The 11,966-nt window shown below is 36.2% G+C and overlaps 1 protein-coding gene across 1 annotated transcript; it reads left to right on the plus strand.

The window, feature by feature from the left end:
• The first annotated feature begins 10,958 nt into the window (after positions 1 to 10,958).
• On the plus strand, positions 10,959 to 11,504 carry LOC106984477 (deoxyuridine 5'-triphosphate nucleotidohydrolase, mitochondrial-like). The gene has a single exon (XM_053201939.1). The coding sequence runs from the start codon at positions 10,993 to 10,995 to the stop codon at positions 11,473 to 11,475; it is 483 nt and encodes a 160-aa protein (XP_053057914.1). The 5' UTR covers positions 10,959 to 10,992; the 3' UTR covers positions 11,476 to 11,504.
• Positions 11,505 to 11,966: the final 462 nt, after the last annotated feature.

The following is an 11,966-nucleotide window of genomic DNA, read 5'->3' on the forward strand; positions in this document are numbered from 1 at the left end:
TATAAGCTCCAGCCAAGAGTTTACATTAAAATATAAATAAGTGCAACAACCTGGATGGATCTAGAGGGTATAATGCCAAGTGAAATAAGTCAATAAGAGAAAGATACCATATGATTTCACTTATATGTGGAATTTAAGAAATGAAACATGAACATAGGGGAAGAGAAGGAAAAATAAAATAACAAAAAGAGAGAGGCAGACAAACCATAAGACACTCTTAAATATAGAGAACAGAGAGTTACTGGAGCAGAAGTGTGTGGGGGAATGAGCTAAATGTGTGATGGGAATTAAAGAGGGCACATGTTGGGATGAGCACTGGGTGTTATATGTAAGTGAAGAATCACCAAATTCTACTCCTGAAACCAATACTACACTATATGTTAACTAACATGAATTTAAATATAAAAAAGAAACAAATGAACAAAGGGAAAAAAGAGGAAAATAAAAAAACAGACTCTTTTTTAAAAGTTTTTACCTAAATTCCAGTTGGTTAACATACAGTGTGATAATTAGTTTCAGGTGTACAATTTAGTGATTCATCACTTTAACACAACACCCAGTGCTCATCACAAGTGCACTCCTAAATCCCCAACACCTCCTCGTCCCACTCACATCCCCTCTGGTAACCATCAGTTTGTTCTCTAGAGTTATGAGTCTGTTTTTTTTGTTTTTGTTCTCTTTTTTTCCACATATGATAATTCGTTTTGTTTCTTAAACTCCACATATGAATGAAATCATATGGTATTTGCCTTTCTCTGACAGACTCTTTAACTATAGAGCACAAACTATTGGTTGCCAAAAGGGAGGTAGGTGGGGGAATAGGTGAAATAGGTGATGGGAATTAAGAAGTGTACTTATCATGAGCACTGAGAATGTATAGATTGTTGAATCATTATATTGTACACCCCAAATTAATATAATACTGTATGTTAATTACACTTGAATAAAAAAAGGTCTGAACGGAATACACACTTTAAAACATCAAATAATACCCCATATCTGAGCCCCATAGTTTATGAACTATGTCTTAGAGTCTTAAGGGAGAAGACTCAATCTGACAGCTTGAAGTTCAGGCATTATTATAAACAATATCTCCTATGGCTTTAAACTAGGACATCAACAACTAGAAACCTCTTAAATAAATGGAATAGTAATCTTTATTATTTAAAAACTTGAACCAAGAACACATATAGGTAGAAAAATTTCAATTTAAAACACCTAATTAAGCCCTAATTTTTTTGTGTTTTTCTTACCCAAGTCCATATTCTAAGACATGGACTCTCCTGTGAGGAGTTAAAGGTGGATAAACAAGGCAAGGATTTGAGTGCAGCAGTTCACAGAGTACCTTAGTTGAATCACTTCCCTTCTCTGGACCTGTTTACTTGGAAAATATTTTCCTTACCTCTCACTGATTAAAGCAGAAGAGTTTTTGGAAATCCTTTCAAACGGTATTGGAGACATTCAAGGTAACTCCATCAAAGAAATTTCTTATAGAACTGGGAGATGCCCTGTTTGGGCATAGGAGAGGGCAGGCTGAGAAATTCTACTCCAGATCATCATAAGTCTGGTGCCCCAGAGATTGAGAAAGAGAAAGGCTTTTCAAGTGTGGGGAGGATAAAATTGAAACAGGGTTTGGTGCTGGATCACCAAGTAAGTAGACAGTAGTCAGACTAGGACACTAGCAAACAGATACACCAAAATAAATAAATAAATAAACAAGAAAATAAATAAATAAGAAGAATTTATTTCTTTATCTTTATTTTTGAGAGACACAGAGAGAGAGCATGAACAGGGGAGGAGCAGAGAGAGGGAGACACAAAATCCAAAGCAGACTGCAGGCTCTGAGCTTTCCACACAGAACATGATGCGGGGCTTGAACTCAGGAACTGTGTGACCATGACCTGAGATGAAGTCAGATGCTCAACTGACTGAGCCACCCAGACACCCTCAAAAAAGAATTTTTAAAAACAACCTGATACTTTATGTTAAAAATAAAACAAAATAAAAACCTCCAAAATAATCATTATGAGGAAAATTGCAGAATTACACTCATTATATACTCAGTATGCTTATTTTTTTGTTTTTTTTTATTTTTTTACTTTTTTTTCAAGTTTTTATCTGAATTCCAGTTAGTTATAATACAGGTGTACATTATAGTAATTCAACACTTCCATAAAACACCCAGTGCTCATCACAAGTGCACTCCTTAATCCTTATCATCTATTTAACCCATCTTCCCCACACTGTTCTTCTGGTAACCATCAGTTTGATCTCTATTGCTAAGAGTCTATTTCTTGGTTTGCCTCTCTTTCTCTTTTTTTCCATTTGATCATTTGTTTTGTTTCTTAAATTTCACATATTTGATACATATGGGAAGGAAAGACTCTTGAAGTTATGTCTTCCTTGCTTGTTGTTTTGGCCTCCACAGCTCCCGCTGCATGTGGCTTAATCCAATCAATTCAAGAAATGCAGGTGTCTCATCACCCTCCTTCTAAGCCCAGCTCAAGGCTAGCTTTGTCACTTTGTCTTTTTTTCCCCTCCAGAGTCAATCTCATAAAGCTTTGTCGCTTTCATCAACCTAACATTTGGTCCATGTGCTTCCTGCAAGCAAACACTAATCGTGGGGGAAGTTACTTCAAGATATTTTATCCTTCCTCCTGACTCCTTGAAAATCAAGTGAAAAGTGCACCAAGTAACTAATATGGTTCATTCAATACTGGGGTTTGAGAAGACTATTAAATGGAGGTGGGGACTCTAGATAATTTATTTATTTGTTGAAGGAAGAGGTAGTACAAGGCTCTTGTCAGATGGTTTTGGTATCCAAGAGCCCTAACTCTAAGGAAGTTCTTATTTAAGTCAAACTTAATTTCTTTCACTGAAATTTAAGCTCATTTACATTTGGTACTTCTTAATTTAAGAAGTTCATCAATTCTTTTCTTTTTCTTTTTTAGAGGAGAAGAAGCATATTATATTAGAAAGAGCTTTACTCTGCCAAAGTATCCCTGAAAGACCAAAGCCAAGATCCTTCCTTGTTCTTAGTGTCAATTTCCTCATCTGTAAGTCAAAGAACACAATATTTTACTAAAAGGATTGTTGTACCATTTAATTGTGAAGCATCTACGGAAAAGGTAGGCACCAGTTTCTGACATACACTAGGTGTACTCAACACAGTTTTCTCAATTCCATATCCTATGATGACAGCACAAGTATCAGAATACCACAACCCAGATTTTCTGACTTCCAATCCAGTGTAGGAACAGTGATTATGATCATACTTCTATGAATATCTGATCTACAAAAGACTAAGAAGACTAAGAAATACGAGTCTTTTGTAGAAAGAGGAGAAAAGGAGAAAAATAGAGTTATTAGCCTTGAAAGCTGAGTAAAGGAGACTGGACAGATGCATAAATCAATAAGTCATGAGAAGCCTCTGGAATTCTTGAGTTGTTGAATGACAGGGTGAATATAATGAACAATCACATGTCCGAATCTCCCCTCAGAGTTTCGAAAGGTGGTGCAGAACCCATGAATAAAAAGTTGCTCTCCGTCCCCCAGCCAGGATGGGCACGCTAACTGTTTGTAAAAAAGAGACCTCCTTCCAGAGCCCTCAGCCCAGTAATCTTTATCAGCTTCCCCTGTTCTCATTGGCTGTTATCTTAAGAGTGTTTTCCTTCTCCTCCCTTCCATGACCTCTCTTTACTTTTGTGGGGCTAAGTACCTCTCACTGAACTTTTATCTGGCATTTTTACTCACGGGAAAGTCCATATACCATATTATGTATTTCTATTTCTGCTATTGGCCAAGGTTTGGCAGTTCTCATTTACAAGGCTGGGATGTGCCAGGCCAAAGACAGTGGGAGAGCCAGAACTGCTTTTGTAATTCTGGAATCTTCAAAGACCAAAGCTAGGAGTACCCTTAATAAATGATCTATGTCAATACTCCCATGCTAAAGATGAACAAATGAAGCATGGAGAAAATACTGTAATAGGAAATAGTAAGAGAGACTCACCTAAAGTCACACAGAGCCTATATATCAGAGCCCGGGTCTCCAAACTCTCATCCCAGTACCATTTTCAATACACCAAGTTTAACTCTTGAGGTGTTTCTCTGTCCATTGTTTTCACTCCCACTTTTGGTTTCCCTCTATCAGTTCCCCTTCAGGGAAACATTTTAGTTACACTACTATCCCCCTCACACCTAACTAAAAAACACCATGAATTCGTCCCTTTATTCGATTTTCTCCTAGTCTAGGCATTCAGACTTAAGTGATTTTAACTATTCCTCCTACCACAATTGGGAGCCAAGAGCAGATAAGCATATCTCTAACTTGATTCCTGGGTTTCATCTTCCAGGGCTAGCTGTAAACACAATACCAGCCAAAGAAGCAGCAAACAAGAAACTGTCAATCTAAAATGTCCTAGCACAAGTTTCAATGAAAATATTTCCATCTACCTTGGGACAGGAAACTGGCTGCTTGTTTACAGGACTGGCCTAAGAAGAAAGAGAATGAGAATAGTTGTGAAGCCAAAAAGACGTCAAAGAACCATCTGTTTTGAGTATGTCAAAACCCATGCTGAATATTTTGGTCACTGTGTGCCATGGCTTCAGATTTCAAACCTGGCCATTGTGGCTCTACCAAAAAAATGTTCTCAGTGGGAAAGGGGGATAGAAGGATAGCTAATCTTGGTGGAGTGAAACATCCTCCAAAGTTGGTGTCCTGGACCCATATGCCCTGTTGTTACAGAAACTACTCAACATGTTGGAAGACTTCTGCAAAGGAGACCCCATTAGATCACTTCATTATAGAGTATACACTTAAACATTTTCCTAGCCCGTGTTCCAGGAATTATAAAACTGGGCAATTAAGATTGTCTTCAAAGGCTGGAATTGTAATCAGCTCCATGTGAGGAGGCAAAGGGGTGGCATCAGTTGGTGAGACGATTTTATTTGGTAAGTAAATCCAACATTAATAACGAGAACAAAATCTGGGCATCTTAAAGATGTGGATGGGTGAGGAAAGCCAGGCTTAACTACAAGGGAGTCTATTGCATGTTGCCCTTAGTTGGGGCAGAGTAGCTATAGAGTGCTAAGCCAAAATGTAGTTTGCCTTGCATAACAGTCTAGCTCACAGACATAGGTTTACTCCATGGAACCTGAGGATGAGCCTCAAGATCCCAGATCTTCCTCTCACACTGACTGACTTGGAGAACGTGGACTATGTCCTAACTCTCTGTATGCTTCAGTGTCCTCATCTGTATAATGGGGGGGGATCTAATTAGATCATAATCCTTCCACTTCTAAATTGTTATGCATGATTTTCTGTGGGAAACCTAGTCCTGTTTTTTACCCACAGTAAAGAATGTTTGTGATGGAGTATTATATATATCAAAAAGAATGAAGTCTTGCCATTTGCAACTATGTGGATGTAACTGGAGGGTATTATGCTAAGTGAAATTAGTCAGAGAAAGACAAAAATCATATGACTTTACTCATATGAGGACGTTAAGAGACAAAACATATGAACAAAGGGAAGAGAAACAAAAATAATATAAAAACAGGGAAGGGGACAACACAGAAAAGACTTGTAAATATGGAGAACAAACTGAGGGTTCCTGGAGGGGTTATGGGAGGGGGGATGGGCTAAATGGGTAAGGGGCACTAAGGAATCTACTCCTGAAATCATTGTTGCACTATATTCTAACTAATTTGGATGTAAATTTAAAATAATAAATTTTAAAAAAAGTTATAAAAAAGAGAATGTGTGTGATGGCAGGAATTAAACTACTGTGACACTCCAGTTTAGACAGTTTCTGGCTGTGCCAGAACCTGCTTTCAACTCTTATTCTGTAAAGTTCTGTTTCCAAAGACTTGTTAGAAATTCCTTAAGCCCTGGATGTCCATGCCAGGGTCAGCAAGGTTCTCTTTTGTTCTGATTTTATTCCAAGTTTTTTTTTTTTAATGGGACTTGGAAGCAGAATTTCAATAATTTTTAATCATATGCAAAAATTGTTTGGCTTCATTTTGTCTACATTCCCCACTTTCCATTTTATTAATCCACATTAATTAATTTACATTTGTTTTAGTTTTCTGTACAAGAGAATTATCTTAAGACATGACTCTCCAAAGTCTTAGTTGCCTGGTAATAGGCAGATTGCATCAGGCAAAAGGAAGGTGTCTTTACCAACCCTCTTTCCCCCAAGGAATAGAAAAAAGAAAAAGGATTCAAAGTGAGTTGAGTGGACACTTGAAAAAAACAATAAGAAAGGCATTTTCTGCACAGGAAAAAGATTGGAATGTGGTAGCAACCGCTTAGGGGCTTCAGAAACCAATGAGCACTACAGTTAGGTAAGTGTCAATAGTGGCACACGGCGTCCAGTCAACTCAGTGGGACCAGCTACATCAATATGTGTGCTAAGCCCAGAACTAGGACAGTCAACCATGCCAATTTATTCTGCTTCGATTAGATCATACATAATGATATATAATCAGTTATGGGATCGATACACTTAGTATTTTTTTCTGAACATAAACATATATTCATGGTAAATAATTTGGAATATACATAAAAACATAAAGAAAAAATAAACATATAATTGCCAAATACCACTCTTAAAGTGCTGGTGAATTTCCTTTTCTCTATATTTAATTCGTATTGTATAATATATAATTTGTGTGTGTGTATTTTGCTTTTTACAAATTTAAGATCATAAAGTACATTTAATTTGTTGTAATGGCTTTATAACAAGTTTTTCATTGAACATATTTTAAACATTTTCCCATGTTGATAGTTTTCAAAATCATGATTTTAACAGTTTAATAGTACCAGTGCATTTAACTGATTCTTTACTATTGAGCATTTGGATTACTTACAATTTTTCACAACTACAAATAACACTACAATGAGAAGTCTTGTATATAAATCTGTTTTCATTTATGATTATTTCCTTTGGATGTTTTCATAATTTTTTAATGTTTATTTTTGAGGGAGAGAGAGAGAGAGAGAGAAATCATGAGCAGTAGAGGGGCAAAGTGACAGGGATACACAGAATCTGAAGCTACAGGCTCTGAGCTGTCAGCACAGATCTTGACATGGGGCTTGAACTCATGAACCATGAGATCATGACGTGAGCTGAAGTTGGATGCTTAATGGACTGAGCCACCCAGGTGTTCCTGAATGTTTTTTATAAAAGTAGAGTTACTGGGTTAAAAGAGCATGAATATTTATAGGCTAGAGAAAGTAACAGAATCTATTATGACAGCAGCTGGAATTTAGTTCTACCTTTTATTTATCAAGCCCTGTGCTAGTTACTTGGAAAACAAAATAAATCAAATCTTATATTTGCCTTCAATAAACTCCCAGTCTAAGGGTGAAACACATGAGTAAACAATTTTAATACAGTATATTACTGTTATAAGGCAAATATGAACTGAGCAAAGGGAAACCTGAAAGGTGATAAGGCCAAAACAAAGGAAAATGGAGGTGACTCCTAAAATAGGTTTGGAAAGTTAAATGCAGACTAGGTTGAGCCTTCTTAGGGCCTTGTTGATGTGGGTCCCATATTAGTTGAGCCTTTTCCAGGAAAGAAAGGCAGCAATGAGCTTAAGCCCCCCAGGAGATCTGCCATAGGCCCATAGGAATAATAAAAGGACAGGAAAGACATCAACAGCTTGGAATGGATCCATATCCAAAGCAGAAGTAGTATGGGAATAGAGATGTTAAATAACGTCCACATTAATTGTGCTCAGGTTGTGAGAATTTGGGGCTAGATAAGGTCCTCTTTGGGCTTGAGGTATTGGTTTTGAGCCTTAAGAAGAGCAAAGAGTGAAGACTGCACTTCTACAAAATATCAGAGTAAATAGGCCCTTTTGAGTACCTTTAAAAGTAGGATATGGCCTGAACAAGCTGGAAGATCTCATGACGATTAGCAAAGGGAGAGGGAAAATGTGAGGAAGCCTGCATGTGATAAAGGCTATAGATCATGGATGGTTGTCAATGTTTTATCTTCTGCTCCCAGATTTTCACAATTACCACCACTTTTCCACCATCATCATGTTGCTTCATCCAGCATCTACAAATGCTCTATTCATGTCTTTGGAAACATTTATGCAATCTGTAAATGTGTATTTGTCTGCAGATCTACTTGTTCAACGCTTATCTCTCACACTGCATTGGAAACTCTCTATAGGTAAGGAATGGTGTTGAACTCTCTATTTATACCACTACTTGCACAACTATAGGCACAAAAGCAGCTTTCCCTTAGTGTTTATTGAAGAAATTAATCATGTCCATGGTCCCATAACCTCCCCCCAAAAAAGCTAGAGTGCCAGTGTCTTAGAAGGAACATACCAGAGCTTTTAAATTATGGAACACAACTTTTTGAAATGGTTGTTTTCTCAGTTATATTTGATTAGTATTTTGACATGTATCCTGAAGCACAAAAACAAACAAAAACCATTAAATATGAACTTTTACCTAAGACATAAACATCAGATTGTCTCAACTTATCCTTGATCCCTTTTCCATCTTTGGGCCTTCTCACACCTGTGGATTGGGTGAAGAAAGGAGACAAGGTGAGGGGTGAAATGATAAACAGAAATAGGGTTTCTGTGAAGGATGGGTGAGAAGTGGGATAAAGTAAGAATAAGAGGTGGAATAAAGGTGAAGGATGTCTTTCATATGCACTAACAATAGTGTTTTTACATGTTGAAACCTGTGTCTAAATGCTCTGTTTCATTGTCGTGATAGCTTAGAGGGGGATGCCTGGTCATTTTCACCTGTGCCAGAAGACATATTCTGAGGCTGAGGCAGGGCTTGAGGGAAAGTCTTGAAGGACAATAGGAGTATAGGCTTTCCTAAGGTGGTTTTTCGTGGGATAGGACACCTTACACAGAGTCTGGTCTTTCCTGATTCTTCATAAACATTACCAGTTCCTGACTATTATCTAAGATCAATCAGAACTGCATCCACTTAAATTAAAGCTTATTCCCTGTAATAATATATACTCCTACCATGAGATCATTAATAAGGTTAACATAAATGATTTAAAATAGTGCAGTCTCATCTTTATCTTTAAGATAAAATGTAGTTGAATGGGAAAAGTGGCACACTCTAGTCCAAATGCTGCACTTCAAATCCTAACTCCATCACTTCAATTCACCTCTATGAGCTTTGGTTCCTCATCTGCAAACAAGCTAATAGTATCTTCCTCTTATTTTTGTAAGGATTAATTTAAATGAAACAATGTCTAAAATATCTGTAGCACAAATCTAGTATAAAAATTGGTTTTTATGATTATTTTAATCCCTCTGCTGTCATTAATGAATCGGTTTAAACCCAGAATGAGGTCAGTTTTTTATGAGTAAAATTTCAATTTCCAGGAGGAAGCTAAATAAGTTATGTGAGTATGCGATGGGATCAGGAAGTAGGATGGCATAGATGACCTATATAAAGGGGGTAGTTGGCCCAGAAGTAAGCAAATGGGCAGAGAATCCTTATCAACCTCCAACCTTGGCTTTTTTTTTTTTTTTGGTCACAACTTTGTACATGGTCTCTTAACAGATAAAACACCAGATTTCTATTATTTTGGGCCATACAGAGTGAAGCCGCTCTACTATCTGTAAGATTAGGGTGTGGAAATTAGATGCTTTAAGTTTTCTACAAGAATTATGTTTGGGTGCTGCCACATAAAAGCCTAACAGTAAATAATTAAGACAGGGCTTAAGTTTATGTATCCAGTTATAACTTCCCAACACCAAAAATTCAGTTTGAAGAGTAAGAAATATGCTTTTGTATATATGACACAAAGAAACTTGTTTAAATTTTATTTTTGTCTGAATGATATTTTGATTCTGTAAGCCTAAATCTTGATTTAAGTTAAAAAAGTAAAAATAAAAAACACTGGAGTGAGACCCAAGATATATGGGTTGTAATCCTGTCTTTTTCAGTGACCTTGAATTACTTCCCCTTAACATTATCTATAAAATGGGCATAGGAAGAAACTATCTAAAATAATTATATATAGATATAGATATAGATAGATAGAATATATATATGTATGTGTATATATATATATATATATATATATGAACAAAGCATCAGTGAACTTCAGGACTACTTCAAGTAGCCATAAATGCATGTAATTAGATTCCCTGAAGAAGATAAGGGATGGAGGATACAGAAAAATATTTAAAGAAATATGGCTGAAACTTTTCAAAAAATGATGAAAACTGTAATAGCTCATTTCCCAGAAGTTTAACCAACCCAAAATACAGATATAAAAAGAAACCACACCAAAGCACATCATAATCAAATTGCCTAAAACCAGTGGTATAAAAGTCTTAAAAGCAGCCAGAGAATAAAGACAGATCACATGCAGAGTAAGAAAGAAAAGTTTGACACGACAAATAAAAATTAAAAAAGCTTGACATGAGATTTTTTTCAATCAGAAGCAATGTAAGTGAGAAGGAAAACGTTTAAAATACTCAAAGAAAAATACTGTCATCTAGAATTCTTCACACAGCAAAAATACATATTAAAAACAAAGGTGAAATAGACACTTTCAGATATATAAAAGCAGAAAGAATTCAGAGTAAGCAGACCTGCCTCTAAGAAATGTTAAAGTATTATCCTTTCAACTGAGTATTTACAGTGTCAGATGGAAATCTGGGTTTACATAAAAGAACACATATATAAAAATATTTTCATCTAATTATCTAAACCAGCTTTTAATGACCATGACAGCAAAAATCATCTCAAACAGATTGCACAAACATATATGTGATCTCCCTAGCAATCATAAAATCAAAAACCACTTCTTTGAGTATCATGTTACATATACATTAAATTAGGCCAAACACTAGAATACATAATGATAATGGTTTGAAACTGTTAGAGTAATTAATTGAAACTTGGCCTTCGAATTGATATTACTTTAAAAAAAATATAATGCAAGGAGTCCACTTGTTCCCTCTTTTCTCTCGTTCTGCTCTGCCATGCCCTGCTCTGAAGCGACACCCACCATCACCCCCAGAAAGCGGCCTCCGCCTGCGGAGGACGCTAAGCGGCCTGGCTTTGTCCGGCTCTCTGAGCACGCCACCGCCCCGAGTAAGGAGTCCGCGCGGGGCTCGGGCTACGACCTGTACAGTGCCTATGATTATACAGTACCACCTATGGAAAAAGCCCTTGTGAAAATAGACATTCAGATAGCTCTTCCTTCTGGGTGTTGTGGAAGAGTAGCTCCCCGTTCTGGCTTGGCTGCGAAACACTTCATAGATGTAGGAGCTGGCGTCATAGATGAAGATTATAGACGAAATGTGGGTGTTGTACTATTTAATTCTGGCAAAGAAAAGTTAGAAGTAAAAAAGGGTGATCGAATTGCACAGCTCATTTGTGAACGGATTTTTGATCCAGAAATAGAGGAAGTTCAGGTTTTGGATGACACTGAAAGGGGTTCAGGAGGTTTTGGGAAGAATTAAAACTTATGCCAAGAATAGAAAATGAGAAAACACATTTTTCTTAAAAATAGTCTTTGCTTAAAAAAATAAAAATAAAATTTAAAAAATTAAAAAAAATAATGCAATAATTATGTAGAAACATATAAATGTTCTTACTCTTTCACCTGATAGCTATCATCCTATAAATTTAGGCAAAGAATGTAAGCCAATGAAAAAATATATATAAATGCACGAATTTGCTCATTTTAGTACTATTTAAAACAATGTCCAATAATACATGTAGTAGATTATGATATACATCCTGGATAAAATATCAGTTATTCATTAAATCTATAATTAGCAAGAGTGTTTAGCAAACATGGTAAATTCTTATAAGGTTCATTGATTGAAACATATAAAATGAAACTTTTCCTATAATCACAACTATATAAAAATGATATTTGTGGATAAGGATGTAAGAAAGCAAGAAAAAATGGAAATTTGAGTTGTCAGAATAACAGTAGGTTTGAGGT

This window comes from Acinonyx jubatus, chromosome X, assembly GCF_027475565.1.
Source record: "Acinonyx jubatus isolate Ajub_Pintada_27869175 chromosome X, VMU_Ajub_asm_v1.0, whole genome shotgun sequence".
Classification (NCBI taxonomy): domain Eukaryota; kingdom Metazoa; phylum Chordata; class Mammalia; order Carnivora; family Felidae; genus Acinonyx; species Acinonyx jubatus.